General features: G+C 58.2%; 1 protein-coding gene across 1 annotated transcript; it reads left to right on the forward strand.

Annotated features, from left to right (window-relative positions):
• The first annotated feature begins 11,468 nt into the window (after positions 1–11,468).
• On the forward strand, positions 11,469–15,990 carry IRX2 (iroquois homeobox 2). Its single transcript, XM_030307083.1, has 5 exons — positions 11,469–11,717; positions 13,017–13,422; positions 13,665–14,402; positions 15,192–15,266; positions 15,970–15,990. The coding sequence occupies exons 1-4, from the start codon at positions 11,469–11,471 to the stop codon at positions 15,242–15,244; spliced, it is 1,446 nt and encodes a 481-aa protein (XP_030162943.1). The 3' UTR covers positions 15,245–15,266; positions 15,970–15,990.
• Positions 15,991–17,069: the final 1,079 nt, after the last annotated feature.

A 17,069-nucleotide genomic window follows, 5' to 3' on the forward strand; every position in this document is an offset into this window, starting at 1 on the left:
ATACCTTGGCTTACATTTGCAAAAAGCAACGGGGAAGACTTCCTAGAAGCTGACGAAGATGGACTGATGGCGGTGGGGGAGACAAATAAAAGGGAAGGAAAGAGGCAAGACTTTGCTGAGTTCACTGCTCATAACACTGAAACCATGGGAATTATTCTGCAAAAAATGGAATCCAGGGGCACCTGGGCGGCTCAGTCGGTTGAGCGTCCAACTTTGCTCAGGTCACGATCTCACAGTTCGTGAGTCCGAGCCCCGCATTGGGCTCTGTGCTGACAGCTCGGAGCCTGGAGGTGCTTCGGATTCTGTGTCTCTCTGCCCCTCCCCTGCTCGTGCTCTGTCTCTCTTTCTCAAAAATACAGAAACATTAAATTTTTTTAAATGGAATCCAGTCCAAAAAGGGAAAAACCCTAAAATTAAGGTAGATAGAAATACATAAACCTGTATAACATTGATGAGATAATGTAATACTTTCAAGTAATTTTGAACATAGTGCCTTATGCATCCTAAATATGTTTTCCAGATACAAAAAAAAAAAAAAATTGCAAGGAAATTTAAAAAACAACTGCACTCGGTGAATTTATTGTTATTAATAATGTCAATGCAATATATTTTGAGATAAATCAAATAAATGAATATACCATGTTGAAGGAAATAAGACTTTCGATATACGGGGAGAGATATAAATAAAAATATTTTGATGCTAAATACAAATTAGAAATATATGTGCACTTATCTGAAATGTAATTGATTATGTGCTTTATTTCAAAATCTATATATAAAAGCTGACCATAAATATTTTTCTCAGAGAGTCATGTAAAACTCTGGCAAAGTCCGAGAGTTCAAAAGAGAACGGATATAGAGACATGCTCTTCCTCTCGCTCCTCTATCGTATACACTTGGCACATAGCTTTTTAAAATTAAAATTACCAAATACACATGAAGTGGCAAAATGTAGATTCTTCCGATTTCATGCTGCAGATTTCACTCCTCGTGAATAGTTACCTGGCGTTTCCTGTGTATCCTTACAAATCTTTCTGCACACAATAACAGCACTTTGAAAAAAACAAACAAATGAAGAAAGAATCCACCAAATTTTGTGACTGATTTGTATCCACTGGTACTGTTACAAATCCTCCCCTCCAGGCCTCCCTGAAATTAAGAGAACAATGCAGAAAGGTCCCCTCTTAGAGTTCCACTTCCTGAGTGTCTGTCTGGTGCTCCTGCAACTTCCCCCCAGAGCCTCAGCGCAGGGACACTGATGTGGCTCCTGGTTCTGTGTCCTGGGAAGGGGGTGGTCTCACCGGGCCCCGGTCGCCGTGCTCAGAGGGGGCAGCACAAAATATCCCAAGGGTGCCTCCCATTCCCTTGTATGGACACGCCCATTTCCCTCACCTCCCCCAACTCCCCACCCTTGTCCCCACCAAACTGGTGCCCGCTTCTCCGATCTTCTCATTCTAAAACGTTCTATCCATTTTTGATTTAGATTCTATGTGTCGTGCCGTAGGTAGCCTTTGGGATTGGCTCTTGCCCCACAACCTAATTCTCTGGAGATCCATCGGGATTGCCTCGTGGACCCACAGCTCACTGTGTGCACAGCTGAGCAGTAGCTCCACCATTCGGCCTCAGAAGGACATCTGGCTGATTCCAGTTTCTATTACAAATAAGGCTGCCGGGAACATCCGTGTGCAGAGTTGGTGTGAATGCACGTTTCTGTTTCTCTGGGACCAATGCCCAAGAACGCAACTGCCAGACTCCGTGGGAGTTTCAAGTTTAGTTTTGGAAGAAACTGCCCAACTGTTTTCCAGAGTGATTGTATCATTCTGTTATGCCCACCAGCAAGGTGTGGACGTGCCTGCTTCTCCACGTGGTCACCAGCATTTGAGGGTGTCACTCTTCTATTTACCTTTGCCATTCAAGGGGGGTCATGCCTTTCATTGTGGTTTTAATTTGCATTTCCTTGATGACATTGAACATCTGTTCATGTGCCTATTTTCCATCTCTATATCCTTTTTGGTGAAATGTCTTCTTAGATCTTTTGTCCAAATTCCAAATGATGGTCTCCTGTCATTGTTTTCTTTCTTTCTTTGTTTTGCTTTGTTTTAGTGTTCTTTATATATTGTAGATACTAGTCCTTTGTTGGATATGTGTTTTGCAGATAATTCCCTCACTCTGCAGCTCATCTTTGCGTTCTTTTACAAATATCTTTCACAAAAAGGATAATAGTTAAAACTGGAAGTGTCTTTCCCAGAACAAAAATTTTAATTTGGATCAAGTTCAATTAATCAAATTTTCCTTTTCTGGGTATGCCTTGGGTGCCTGGCCTAAGAATTCACTGCCTAGCTCCTAGATCTTAAAGATTTTCTTCTATGTTTTTCTCAAAGTTCTACAAGTCCATTTAAGTCAGTGATCCATTTTTAGTTCATTATTGAGCAAGGTGTGAGAGTTGGGCTGACATGTTGTACATGTCGTTGTTTTGCTGGGAATGTCCGGTGACTCCAGCGCCATTTGTGGAAAAGACTAACTTTCCTCCACTGAATTGTTTTTCATTGTCATCAAACAGGTCAGGCTCGTGTGGGTCTGTGTCTGTGCTCTCTATTCTGCTCCGATGATCTACATGTCTGTCCCTCCACCAGCACCACATACTCCGGACTCTGGTAGCCATGTAACGTCTTAAAATAAAATCGACTGATTCCCCCTACTTTGTCCTTCATCAAAATTATTTAAGCAGTACTAAAGACCATGCCTTTATGAATAAATTTGGGAAATGATTTGCCTGTATCCACAAAATTCTTGCTGGAATCAAATTAATTTTTTAAATACTATAACTCTTTCCCACCCTGAATATTTTATGTAAAATATCATCACCGTTCAGTTTGCTCATGTTCAAGTTTCCTTTTCCCAAATGTCAACACGCATTCATTCAGTCAACCCAATTAATTGCTGTGAGCACCTGCTATGTGCTGGGAACAGCACAGGTCATTCCGGATGCAAAACAGAAAACGCGTGCCCACTTTGCTCAAGGAATGCAAGTTTGGGGGCTGATGACTAACTCGGGAATTTTCTTTTTAATGTTTATTTATTTTTGAGAGAGAGAGAGAGACAGAGTGAGAGTAGGGGAGGGGCAGAGAGAGAGGGAGACACAGAATCCGAAACGGGCTCCAGGCTCCGAGCAGTCAACAGGGCTCGAACTCACGAACTGTGAGATCATGACCTGAGCAAAGTCGGACGCTCAACCAACTGAGCCATCCAGGTGCCCCTAACTCAGGAATTTTTTAAAAACTCCACTTTATTTTCAATGTGCATATCTATTAGGTCCTAAAGTTTAACACCCAAAATTGATCATGCCGTACATTGGAGAGCCAGGGCTCCTGTCATCTGATCTGCCCCATGACCTGTGGTCCACGACGCTCAGGTGCAGGGGACTGCCCCAGGGGGAAGCAGTGGTGAAATCTACACAAGTGTCCGGGTCAGTTCTCTGTTCATCTCCCTCGGCTCCTTGCTGTGCCTCTTACAAGTGAAAATGAACAACCAGGAGTGAGCCATTCATCCACCCATTCATTCATTCATTTATTCAACACTTATTTAGTGTTCACGACTTTCCCAGGCTTGGACTGGGGGGTGGGAGAATGAGGCCAGAGAGCCCGCCTACCCGGACGCCAGCAGCTCCCAAGGAGAACGAGGGGGAAGGACTGACGGGGTGAAGCAATCTGTAGAGGCCCGGCCGGGGAGGGAATGTGGCTGCTGGTGGAAAGGCCAGTGGGCCAGGGTGCTGCGAGCAGGGAGCCGGGGAGCTGCCAGCCTACAGCTGTGGGCAGAAACGAGTTCCAAAGGGCTTCCGGCCACGTTGGCACAGGGAAGCTTTCGGAAGTGCGGTGGTTCCCAGGCAAGAGTGCCCACCTCCTGGCCAGGCTCTAAACAGGCTGGGGAGCAGAATGACACACGCAGACCACTATGATCGCTGACGGGCCAGGCCAAAGGACCCGGCCTCGCGGCCCCTCCCACTGAGCAAGGGCTCTGAGCACATTTGTACGTGAAGACCCAGATCCCTCTGGCTGCAGCGGAGAGGAGAGCGAGAGTGCCTCGTTTCTAGAAGGAGCTTGAGGCAAGAAAGGCCGGAGGAGTCTCCTCCAGGAGTGAGGCGGTGTTGAAGGGCCACAGCCCAGGCCCGCCTCTCTTCTCCTTTCCTCGCGAGGCTGTGTGCTGCCCCCAGCCCCTCTCTCTAACCTGGATCGGAATTTCTTAAAGATGTTCACTGTGACATCAGGGAAGATGCGGGAATGCACTCAGCGTCAAGGTAAGCCTCTCCCCACGGACCCTTGCGGTGCTCCCTGAACCTTCCCCTTCCCTGGAGGCCTCGGTGCCCACGGTGCCCACCCCCGCCCCGCCCAGAGCAGAGCCAGGGGCCAGGCCCACCTCCCACAAGGCGAGGCAGTGACTCTGCAGACCCCAGATGGAAGGCACAGTGATCCTGGGGAGCCTGCTGCCCAAGCGGCCCGTCCCTCTGCCGGGCCTCGGATAATGGCACAAAGACATATACACAGGTGACAAAATCCATTTAAAGGTCTGAACGGCAAACCCAAGACCTAGTTGTTTGTTTTGTTTGTTTTAATTTTTTTTAATGTTTATTTATTTTTGAGAGAGACAGAGCATGAGCAGAGGAGGGGCAGAGAGAGAGGGAGACACAGAATCTGAAGCAGGCTCCAGGCTCCGAGCCGTCGGCACAGAGCCCGATGCGGGGCTCAAACTCACGGACCGCGAGATCGTGACCTGAGCCAAAGTCGGATGCTTGACGGACTGAGTCACCCAGGCACCTCCTTGTTTTGTTTTTACATAAAACCCCTAAATTATACTTCTTCTGTAGTATAACACTTTTTAAAATGCTAACTCTTATTTCTTATTTTCATTTTCAACACAAAATATTTCCACACAATAGAAATGTACAGAGTAACATAACTGCACGTGACCATCATTCCAAGTGAATAATCATTCACCTTTCGTGGGACATTTACATCAGATACGCTTTTCAGAATTAAAACATCACCAATAGCGCTGGACCCCCCTCCAAATCCCACCCCCCCCACTCGCCCTTCACAAGCACTCAGGCACCCTGCAGGGGAGTGGAGGCCTTCCTTCCCACACTGTGACGGCAGCCTCTGGGACAGCCCCCCACCCGTCTGTAAATAGCACAGAATATCGTCATCCATAAAACTCCACCCTTTGCATCATCTTGCCCGAATCCTTTTCCTTTCGGAGGATTTTCTCACTCAGCTTTGTACCTCAGGACTTACACACTTTGACCCAAGGGGCACTACCTTCATGCACATTCACCCCTGGGGGCCACTGTGTTCCATGAAATATGCCCCACGTTGCGTATCCAGGCCTGCGCTGACTGCGGTCCGGGGATCCCCAGTTTGCACTTGGCAAACAACGCTGCGGGCGGTGCTTGGCCACCCCTCCCTGCCTCCACTGGCCTGCTCTCTGTGGCGGACCAGGAAGCGGTGGGTTGCAGACCAGAGAAGTGGGAGTCTGCTGACCTCCCACGTGCTGCCGAACAGCTCCCTAGTTTCCTCTCAGCAATTTCAGCTAGCACTGCAGTGAGAGACATTCCCTGTGCCTGCACCCTCGGGCCTAGTCTGGTGGCCTCCAGTGGACGGAAAGTCGCGCCTGGGGCACTCTCTGATTTCCCATCACTAGGGAGTTGGGGCATCCTTGAGCCTTTTCAGACCTGCTCTCCGCACAGTCTGTTCCCATCTCGGGTCCATTTTTCCACCAAATGGCTCGTCTTCACTCTCGGACGCTGAGGATTCTTTCTGATTCTGCACAGCAAGGCTTGTCCTATCTGCAAACGCTCCCAGTGTCCTCCCCCTGGCGGGGGTCGGCCATTTCTATGCTGCCCAAGTGAAGTTTTTGTGATGACTGTTTTGGTGCAATTTGTCAAATGGCTTCTGCATGCTCCCCAGTTTTTCAAAAGAAAAACAAAACAAATCAAAAACAAAAAGGAAACAAAACCCTCCTGCCCTCCCTACCTAAGCAATCCCAGGTGTGCCACAGCCTCCGGGAGAGCTTGGTAGGGGCCGGGCTGGCCTGTGCGCCTGCCCTGTGCCCCCGAGTCGGCGGTCTGGGCGAGCTGTTTTGGGGTACACACGACCGACGAGGAGTTAGCCCGGGGCGACGCAACACGGCCCCAGACAGGCGCTAAAGCAGCCGTCAGACGGCTGAAGACAAGCCTCCTTCGCCAGCGTATTCCTGCGAGCGGGGGTCCTACCTGCTCCTGCGCCTGCGGGCTCCGCTCGGTCCGCGCCGCCGGCCCCCAGAGGTGCGCCCCCCTCTCGAGCGGCGACGGCCAGGCCGGGGTGGGGGGGGAGCGGGGGGCGCTGCCGCAGGGCGGGGAGGGGGCAGCTGAGTTGTCCCGAACACTGTTTGCCTTGCAAAAACACTTAAAAAAAAAAAAAAAAAAAGCCGAAACGCGAACCAGGAGCACAACGAAGCCAGACCCGGCCCGACCGCCGCTCTGTCCGCGCAGGAGCGGGGAGACCCTCCCGGAGGCGCGCGGGCGCGTGTCCGCGTGCGCGCGCGGGGGAGAGGCCAGGGGGGCGGGGGGGGGCTCGCCCACCTGCCTCCCGCGCGGATCGCTGACCCACGCGGGCCGCTCCCGAAGCGGGTCTCCGGGAACGGAATTCGGGCCCGGGGGCTGCGCGCCGGAGGCGGGGGAAGCGGCGGCAGAGGAGCTGGGAGGACGCGGACGCGGGGGAGGCGGGGGCGGGCAGGGACCGAGGCCAGAGGCCGCCGGGCGCGCGGAAGTGGGGACGCGTCGGGGGCGGGCGACGCACACCTGGCTGCCCGCTCGAAGGCACCGGGGTCTGCCGTCGCTACGCTCGAGTCAGCGACCGGTAACCAAACACCGGTGCCTGGGGAGCCAGAGAGGTGCCCTCGGTGCTGGGGTCCCGACGCCACGGGCTGCCCCCGGCCTCTGGGGGCTGCGCCCTCGGGTCTCCTCCCGCGAGGCCGCAGGCGGCTCCAGGCCAAGGGCGAGGGGACCCCCACCCCCCCACCCCCGCCTGCCAGGGTTCTCCCGCGCGCTCGCTCTGCGGGGACAGGTCTCACCGGAACCGTGTTTGAGAACCTCCGAAGAGCGCCGCATCTGCAGCCCCGTCGGACGAGCCCGGAGGTACCCGCGCCGGAGAGAGATTCGCGTCTCCTTGGGACTTGCTCTTCGCGCAGTTCACGGCGGCCAGCGCTGCTTTGCGAGAAACAGAGGGAGACGGAAACAAAGGAAGTTGCAGATCCGAACTTCGTGACCCCCGACTCCTTCTGGCTGCGTTTGCTGCAGGGCCCCAGGAAGTCGTGGGCCAGCAGCGACCCGGGATTCGGAACACGCTGGGCAGGTGCCCTGACGCGCCCACGCCGATGTGGCGAAAGTCACAGCCCTGGGGGGAAATGTGTACGTTCACCTTAATCGACCCCCCCCCCATTACACGTTCCATTTTGTAAGTGTTGCCACCAACCCCACAAACTGCGCCCATTACCCGGCAGTGAGACAGAGTGAAGCAAGTTCGTGCGCGGCTTCGGTTCATCGAAACGCCCGGCCTAGTTTTCCTTCTTCCCCAAGTTAAAGCGACGCGGGCAGACGTAGGCCGGGCCGGGGCGAGAGCGCCCACCGCCGTTCAGTGGCCGGGGACTGCGCCGGGGCCACCGCTGCAGGGACCAGGCCGCAGCCGCGGGCCACAGCGCCCCCTCGCCGCCCGCGCGCACGACTCCCGGGCCCGCGCCGCTCCCCGGCCTCCCCGCGCCCCGCCCGAGAGCCCAGGGCCGACCGAGGCTGCAAGGCGGCCCGGCCGGCGCCGCCAGCTCCTTCCGAGAGACCCTCGGGCGCAAGCCCGGCTCCAGGCCTTTCTCCGCGCTCGGCCTCGCAGGACGCCCCGGCTCCTTGAAACGTGCGTGTCCACGCCGACTCGCTCTAAAGGCACCGGCGGCTGTGGGGACGAGACACAGAAATGCGACGGTGTTAACTTCTTTTCATCCGCGCGCGGAGGGGAGGAGAGGGAAACCGAGCCCGAAACCGCGCGCCGCCTACGTGACGGTTACGAGCCATCGCGCTGTCACCGCAGCTGGCCGGGGCTGCCGCGCGGGCCTCGCCTCCGTCCGCCGCTCCGGCTCGGACGCCACGAAAACAGCCGCGGCCAGGCGCCCGGACACCCCTCGCCCGCCACCAAAGCGCCCGGGTCCCCGCCCTGCTGCACGGGCGGCCGTGGGGCCCGGGGCCGGAGGCTCGCTCCCCGCGCGGCCTGCGCTCTCCGCGGTCACCGGGGACGGAGTTCGCCACCCTCGCGGGCGGCCGCGTGCCGAGCCACCGCGTCGGGCCTCCTCGCTTGCAGCCTGTTTTTCCCACTGACTTGTTTTAAAAGAAGAGCCAGCCAACTTTCATCCAAGACAAGGAAAGTGACTTAAAAAAAAAAAAATCCGGGAGCTTTAACGTGAAACGAAGTTTATATATTCCAGGAACAATGCGGAGCGTAAGTTTTAATGTCTCTGCGTAGGCATGTTAATTTGCTACAGTCACTACCAATAAAAGCGGCAAGCACTGCGATTCGACTGTTTAATAGTGCAAGGTAGACGGTTTTTATTAGTAGCAGGCAGCAGTATGGAGAATTTGGATTTCAGTGGAGGGGTGTAATTGCTGGGGGAAATACGCGGGAGGAAGAGGCTGTCTTCAGAATCAGCAGCTCGCGCGAAAGAGACTAAGAGGAGACAGCCGTGGTGGAGACGCGCCCTGGGCGGCGGGAGCCCCTCCAAAGCCACGTGGCCTTGTCTGCTTATATACTTAATTGATGTCAAAATCGAGTGTATCCGGAGCATACGCTCCTGCTCCAAACTGGGGATGTTTTTGTAATAATTCGCTGTTTTCTTTTCTGCCCCTGGCAGAGATCGGGCCCAAGGGGGGTGGAGGGAGAGGGAGGGAGGGCGAGGGGACGAGCCCCAAATGCTAATGAAACACAGCAGGAACTGGCCTTTGGAAATGGAAACATTGCAGGCCAATCATCCTTGGTGATAAACATTAGACCTGATTTTTTTTCCCTTAAACGATCTAATTGGAAGGGAACCCCCGAAGCCTGCAATCTGATCCGTTGGCTGTTACATTTGTCATCCCACCTGGGTGACTCTCTTTCGAGGCCTCTACCTCCCAGAATCCCCTCTCCGGAAGACCAAAAACATCCCAGACCCCGACGCTGGTATGCTCCGAGGACTGCTGGAGCACCACCCCCCCCCTCCATTTTCTCTTTCCTTTTCGACACTTCAATAATTGGTGTAAAGTCTGCCCTACACTGAGTTAGGACGGCCCACGTGGGGCGGCAGCGTGGTGGGAACCAGGGGGCTGGGTCCTCCAAGTGGCCCAGTGTGTGGGAAGCGGCGATGTGGAGGTTGAAGCCACGGAGGCTGGATTTTAGGAAGGGGGGGAGCACTGGGGAGGCAGGAGCCAGAAGACTGGTGGCGGCTGGAGGCAACAGGCACCTACTAGGAGCCACAAGCCTGCAGGCCACGGAGGGTGGGTTCTTCTCAAGCCCGACACCTGGGTTTGGGGCGGGCTCCCCTGGACCTAGGGAAACACAAACGCAGCTTAACTATGTCTTCAAAGTTCTGCTGGCCAACAGGACTGGGCTGCAGCCTAGCCCGGGGTCTGCCCCCGCAGGACCTTAACAGAACTCGGCAACCCGGCTGCCAGGGTAGAGTGCAGGGAAGTGTGGGGGCGAGAGGGCTGCAGGCCGAGCCCTCACCTGCAGGGATTCGACCTTACAGGAAACCTTTCCGAGGGGGCCTCTGGGGAAGAGGCACCTGTTGGGTGGGCGTCTGCCCAGGACCGCACACACGGATACCCGGTGGACCTCCTGAGCACCCCCCCCCCCCGTGGGGGACCAGTACCCCCTCCCCCAGCACCCTCCTGCCCCTGGTGGGGGAGGGGTGGAAGAGGGGCAATGGAGTGAAGGGTTTTCTGGGGCTGGGGTCCCAGGGCCCGCCGCTAAGCATCTCCCCTCCGGGCCCCCAGAGGCACGTCCCGAGCCGCCAGTTACCTGGGCTACCTCTGCCGCTGCCTGCGCTCCTGCCAGCGGCCTGGCTCCTTCTCCTTCCTCCCCAAGTGACAGCAAGGCTTCGCGTCGTGCCAGAGGCGGTCTGTCCGGTGACAGTCATTCTCTAGAATGCTTTACGACACACGTCCGACGGAGGAGTCAACTTATTAAAATAAAATCAAATAAAACTCTCGGGGGAGGGGTGGCATCTTCGCGGGTGGAACACGGGCGGCGTGTGTCTAAACCTTCCCCAAAGCCGAAAGTCCTCATGCCCAGAGCCCCGGGTCTCCGCTGTGGACTTCGGGGCAGCAAGCTCACCTCTGGGCCCTCCTGGCAGTCCGCGAGGAAGGCGCCCGGGATCCGGGTCCCGCAGGGACACGCGGGACGGCGCGCGGCAGGCGACGGGACCCGAGGCCACGCGGGGCGCCTTCCACGGCGAGGCAGAGGGGACCCGGGAAGGTGGAGGTGAGAGCCGCGCACGCCACCCCCAGGAGGACCCGGGCCGCCGGCGCTGCCACCCCGCCCTCCCTTCGGCCCGCGGCTCCCGGCCGGAGCCTGGGGACACGCGCGCGGTCACCTGGGCCGGCCTCTTCGTAGCGCAGAGCGGGGCGCGGGCCGTGCGTCCCCCAAGTGGACCAGACCGGCCTGCGTGCGGACGGCCTCCGCTCAGTCCCCGCGGGCCGAACGGGGAGGGGGGGGGGGAGGCAGTGGCTGCGGGGGGTGTGGGGGGGCACGAGGAAGGTGACGGGGGCGGCGGCGGGGAGCAGGCCGGCGGAGGAGGGGGGGGCGGCGGGAGTACGATCGAGTGGGAGGGGGCGCGCGCCGGGGCTCGGGGCTCGGCCGGGCCGGGCTGCGGGGCCGCGGGCCGCGGGCTGGGGCTGCGCGGGAGGCGACTGCGCCACAAAAGCCTGCGCGTCCCTCCCTCCTTCTCCCCCGCCCTCCCTCCTCCTCCTCCTCCTCCTCCTCCTCCTCCTCCTCCGCCCTCCCCTCCCCGCCCCTCCCCCGGCCGCGGCCCGGCAGCGGGAGCGGGCGGAGCCGGCGGAGCAGGGGAGGGGGCGGGCGCCCGAATATGCAGATGAGCGCGTGACGGACAGCTCCGCGTTCCAATGTCCCTCGGAAACTCGAGCGCTCCTTCCTCAACTCCTCACTCCCGACTCCAGACTCCCCCAAACCCCGACCGCCGGCCTGGCGCGCGGCTGCGCCCACCGGCTCCGCGCCGCTGCCGCCGCCGCCCCGCCGCTCCCCCGGCCCGCGGGCCTCGCAGGCTAGTGCGCGGGCCGGCCCGCCTCGGCCCGCGGCCCCCGCGCCCGCCGCCGCGCCGCGCCCCGGCCGGGCGTGGATGGAGGGCGCCGCGCGCCCTGCCCGCTGCTCGGCGTGACGCGGGCCCGGCGCCCCGCGCCCACCATGTCCTATCCGCAGGGCTACCTGTACCAGGCGCCCGGCTCGCTGGCGCTCTACTCGTGCCCGGCGTACGGCGCGTCGGCGCTGGCGGCGCCGCGCAGCGAGGAGCTGGCCCGCTCGGCGTCGGGCTCGGCGTTCAGCCCTTACCCGGGCTCCGCGGCCTTCACGGCGCAGGCGGCCTCCGGCTTCGGCAGCCCGCTGCAGTACTCGGCCGACGCCGCCGCCGCCGCCGCCGGCTTCCCGTCCTACATGGTAACCGCGCGCGGGCGAGTGCCGGGGGGTGGGGGTGGGGCGCGATCGGGGCGCGAGGGCGCGGGGAGGGTGCCGTGGGCGGTGGCTCCGGGGTCTCGGACCCGGGCCGTTCGCGCCGCTGGCGGGCCCGGCCGGCCCGGCGACGTTACTCAGGCCGGGGGTCCGTGCAGCTTCTCCCCTGGCTCCCGGGGTGACGTTCCCAAAGAGCCCGAAAAGTGCGACCCCGCTGCTGGGGTCGGGAATCCGTCCCGGGTGGTCCTCGCTTCGCGCGCCAAAGCCTGGCGAGGGGTCCGGAGCGGGCCGGGGGCGCGCTCCCGTTGGCTCGGGGAGCGGGTCTCGGCTCCGCTGGGGCCTCCGCGGCGACCGCGGAGCGCTTGGGGGTTACTTGTGGGGCTTGGGGTCACCGGGTTGGGGGAGCGGGAGGAGCAGCGGGCGGCGGCTCCGGGACCCCTCCTGGTGCGCCACGATCTCGGCCTTTATCTGTCCCACAGGCCGAGCTTTCGAAAAACGGTGTGGGCGGGCGTGTGGCAGCCCCGGTCGCCGCGCCCGTCCCCTGCGTGCCGCGGCCAGCTACTGCTCCCCCGACCGGGGGTCGGCCCGCGCGCCTCTGGTTCCGCAGCTGGGCCCGGCCCGGGTGCTGGTGACGCCCGTTTCGGGCGAGCGAGGCCGTTACGGGGGGAGCCGGGGGGGGGTGTGTGTCGCCGCAGCCCGCCCTCGGTGGGATTCCAGGGCAGCGGCCCTGTCGCCGGGGCCTTGGCGGAGGCTGCAAATGTCTCGAATTTAAACGTTAAAGGCTGAATTAAAATGCTAATTACCGCGTATTTGAAGAATTCGAAACGGTGACTGGCTTCTGAGTTGCAAATTGGATTTGCCGAGCTTTAGAGCGGTGAATAGCCGAGCGGGGGCTCTGGGGTGGTTTTATAACCATATAAGGGCGGGGAAGGGGGAGAAGGGGGAGCCAGCCAGAGAAATTTAGATATCAAGAAAGTACCTGCGGGCCTGTGTCTATGCGCGTCCGCGTGCATCCGTGCCCGCAGCCCAGGGACAACGGGGGGAAGTTGTGCCGTTTTAGCAAAGTGAAATAGTTTAAAAATTCGAGGTTAGAACTGCAGCGTTTTCGTGGTGAACAGCCTGTCTTGCGTTATGCGCTGCGGGCTTTTTTTTTTTTTCCCCCCTGCTCTTTTGCTGCCGGGAAATGAGGCTCCAGCGCGGTCCTGACCCTGGGAACGGCAGCGTCGGGAGGGCGGATGCGAGCCAGGTCCCCGCGCACCCCATTCACCAGGCTCTTGTTGGTTCCAGGGCGCGCCCTACGACGCGCACACGACCGGGGTGGCGGGCGCCATCAGCTACCACCCGTACGGCAGCGCGGCCTACCCTTACCAGCTCAACGACCCCGCGTACCGCAAGAACGCCACGCGGGACGCCACGGCCACGCTCAAGGCCTGGCTGAACGAGCACCGCAAGAACCCGTACCCCACCAAGGGCGAGAAGATCATGCTGGCCATCATCACCAAGATGACCCTCACGCAGGTGTCCACCTGGTTCGCCAACGCGCGCCGGCGCCTCAAGAAGGAGAACAAGATGACGTGGGCCCCGAGGAACAAAAGCGAGGACGAGGACGAGGAGGAGGGCGACGCGGCGAGGAGCAAGGGGGAGAGCCCAGACAAGGCGCAGGAGGGCACCGAGACCTCGGCCGAGGACGAGGGTGAGCGGGGCCGCGGGGAGCTTTCTCCCCAGGCGGGCGCGGAGCCGAGCTCCGGGGAGACGCCGCGCGCCGCCGCCAGCCAGGATCGCGTGGGGCCGGTCGAGTCCCGGCGCGCTTCCCGGGGGGAGGCCCTGCTGCCCCCGCCCCGCGGTCGTGGCCGGGGTGGGGGGTCACGTGGGGGGCGCGGGGAGGGGGTGGGGGTGCTGTCCCCGCGCACCACGGTCATGCCCGCGCCCCTGCAGGGATCAGCCTGCACGTCGACTCGCTCACGGATCACTCGTGCTCGGCCGAGTCGGACGGGGAGAAGCTGTCTTGTCGGGCGGGGGACCCCCTGTGCGAGTCGGGCTCGGAGTGCAAAGATAAGTACGACGACCTGGAGGACGACGAGGACGACGAGGACGACGGCGAGCGGGACCTGGCGCCGCCCAAGCCCGTGACCTCGTCGCCGCTCACCGGCGTGGAGGCGCCGCTGCTGAGCCCCCCGCCCGAGGCCGCGCCCCGCGGCGGCGGCGGCGGCGGCGGCGGCGGCGGCGGCGGCGGCAAGATGCCCCTGGGCAGCCGGACGTCGCCGGGCGCGCCGCAGCCCGCCAGCAAGCCCAAGCTGTGGTCTCTGGCCGAGATTGCCACGTCGGACCTCAAGCAGCCGAGCCTGGGCCCGGGCTGCGCGCCGCCGGGGCTGCCCGCGGCCGCCGCGCCCGCCTCGACCGGGGCGCCTCCGGGCGGCTCCCCGTACCCCGCCTCGCCGCTGCTCGGCCGCCACCTCTACTACACGTCGCCCTTCTACGGCAACTACACAAACTACGGGAACTTGAACGCGGCGCTGCAGGGCCAGGGGCTCCTGCGGTACAACTCGGCGGCCGCCGCCCCCGGAGAGGCGCTGCACTCGGCGCCCAAGGCGGCCAGCGACGCGGGCAAGGCGGGCGCGCACCCGCTGGAGCCCCACTACCGGCCCCCGGGCGGCGGCTACGAGCCCAAGAAAGGTAGGCTGCCTGCGGCGCGCGGGTCCCCGGGGAGCCAGCACCCCCCAGAAAGCCGGGCGAGGGGCCGGGGCGACCCTGGGGCGCGGCAGGGGGAGCCTTTGTTGTTGAAGGGAGGGCAGGGAGTAGGCGGAAAGCCGGGCTCCACCAGCAGTCGCGGGGAGTGGGGGGGGGCGTGTAGCACGGGGTGGGGGGGGGGGAGGGAAGGGCCAAGCGCCCCTGGCCTTGTAGGAAGGCTTGCCCCTAATTGTCTCCGTTTTACTTAGCTTACCGTTGTTATTACTGTTAGTATTATTATCCTGATTGATTCGTTTCGGCAAAAGACCGATTGTCACCAAATGCAAATTGCAGTTTGCCTTCCCGTTGGTTGGGCTTAAGCTGCAGAGTGTTCTGGGTTCCCGGAGCCTCAACTGACTCTTCGCTCCCGCCTTTGCCTGCAAGGAAACAAACCATCCTAGCAACTCTGAGAGCCGCCCGTTCTTCCAAATAGACAGCGAGAATCTCGGCCCCTTCCGCTGGCCTCTCCCGGGTGCCTCCGTTGCTCATAATTCAGGCTGGAGTTGTTAAGACCTGTGGAAGGAACTCAAAGGGGCAGGAAGAGAAAACGGGAAGAGGAAACATGCCCCCAGTCTGTCTCCAACAGTGGGGAGAGGGGGGAGACAGTTCCCCCAAAGTGTTTTGTGCGTTCGGGGAGCAAGTGTGCATGGGTGTGCGGGCTGGTGGGTGTGCAGCTGTCTGCGAGACAGATGGCTCTGGGGTCAGGTTCTGACTAACTGCCCCCTCCCCTGACAGATGCCAGTGAGGGCTGCACCGTGGTCGGTGGGGGCGTCCAGCCCTACCTATAGAAGCCCCAGCTCAGCAATGCAAGTAAGTGGGGACCCTGGTGTCACCTCCCCCCCCCCCCCCCCCAGCCTCCCTCCACCGAGTGAGCTGTAAACTTGCTTAATGTATGTTTGCTGCCTCTGGTCCTGGAGTCTGAGGACAGAGCACTGCAGCGTTCTTCGGTCTTTTTGTTTTGTTTTGTTTTGTTTTTCCTTTAAGTGGGAACCTAGCTGGTCTCTATAGAGTCCCCCCTTTTCCACTCCAGTTCTGCTTTGAAGAATCACTCCTTTCACTGGAATATGTATGTGGCACCAGTGCTGTTGTCTTCTCTTTGAAAAATAGATTACTAAAATTTGGGTATCTGTATGCAGTTGGGGACCATTTTTAGTGCACTGCACACATAAGTAGACACTGGCGCTGATGAGCTGGTGGTGCAGAGCGTGGGGCATCAGAGCCTTTAGAGGTGGTGTTTGCACAGTAAGCCCGAAGAGAAGTGAGCCGCACTGGCCGTTTATCAGGCCAGGCCCCCGTGTCCAGATGGAATAGATAGGAGCCTGCAGTTTGCCTGGCTCACAGCAGCATCTCGGAAAAATACCTACTTTACAACTAGGCAAAATTACTAATCACAGATCTCGAAGATGTTGGGAGAGAGGCGGAATCATTTCAGGTCGACTCATTTTTGTAATGTGATAACGTTGATGTGGAACTGAAGGATTTGGGATGATTTGGTTTTTTCCTTGGTCCACAGGTAGGTGTCACAATTGCTTTGGAAAAAAAAAAAAGTCAGCAGGCCATTCTCTCTCCCCAAGTTCATAAATATACAGATAGAAAAAACCATCTCTAAATCCGGACCGCATCTTGCCCCACTGTAAACGAGGAGCCACAGACTCTGACAGAACAGACCTTTGTTGGACATAACGTGAATTTGTTGGCATAGTATAGCGTCCCCCGATGTACGTGTGACTTTTGAAAACAATCTTTTTTCTCAGGATATCTTGAATTGATCACTTCATTGCCACGGTATATATTCTATAGGTGTGATAGGATTTACTGTAAAATTTATTTGTAAAAGATGTACACAGTAGAAATAAAACGTGATTGAAGAACTTGAGTACTTAAGAAGTGGAAACAAATTTGATATTTATTTTTATAATGATATAAAGCTTCTAGTAATTTATGCAAGTTGTATTGCAATGGAATCTAAACTTTTTGTAAATAAATTCTGCCTGGTTTTTATTTGAACATTGCTGGTTATACAATCTTTGTTGGTTGTTTAACAAGAATTCTCTACTAATTTATATCTTAAATTGTAAATAAAAACAGACTAGTCTACAACAATATGGTGTTTGGGGCTCATTTTTCCTAGGAGAGTGATTTGGGTAGGGAGCCCCAGTTCCCAGTAGCCCCTCCTTGCCCCCCCCCAGGTGATATGACCTCAGGCATTTTAATGAAAATGTGTAAAATAATCTCTCCCTTCTCCCGCTCAAAAAAAAAAAAAAAAAAAAAAGGGGGTGGAGGAGAAAGGCAGATGAAAAAGAAATACACAGCAGGCCAATAATGTACAGCTTTAGAATATTTATATGCACATGTATTGCAAGAAAATTAAGATTTTTGTGCTCTGAATATGCAAATTACTTGTTAGCCTACGTTTTTTTTTTTTTTAACTTGGCAAAATTAAATGATCTGCCGTACTTTCGCATCAGGATCCATTTTATATTTATTTCCACGCTGGCTTATTGAACCTCCTCAGGAACGTAAGCCTGAGAATTGCGATAAAAGCCTGCAGTGCAGAGTCACTCCTCCGACCATAAATTACTGATGGAAGTAATTGTTTATTTTAAAGCCCAA

Source organism: Lynx canadensis, chromosome A1 (genome assembly GCF_007474595.2).
Source record: "Lynx canadensis isolate LIC74 chromosome A1, mLynCan4.pri.v2, whole genome shotgun sequence".
Classification (NCBI taxonomy): domain Eukaryota; kingdom Metazoa; phylum Chordata; class Mammalia; order Carnivora; family Felidae; genus Lynx; species Lynx canadensis.

What these genes read in the sequence shown, in the direction of transcription:
- IRX2 (XM_030307083.1), top strand. Translation starts at nt 11,469, where the DNA reads ATGTCCTATCCGCAGGGCTACCTGTACCAGGCGCCCGGCTCGCTGGCG. An exon ending in GACCTCGGCCGAGGACGAGG is followed by an intron (nt 13,423 to 13,664) that starts GTGAGCGGGGCC and finishes GCGCCCCTGCAG; the next exon opens with GGATCAGCCTGCACGTCGAC. An exon ending in CGGCTACGAGCCCAAGAAAG is followed by an intron (nt 14,403 to 15,191) that starts GTAGGCTGCCTG and finishes CTCCCCTGACAG; the next exon opens with ATGCCAGTGAGGGCTGCACC.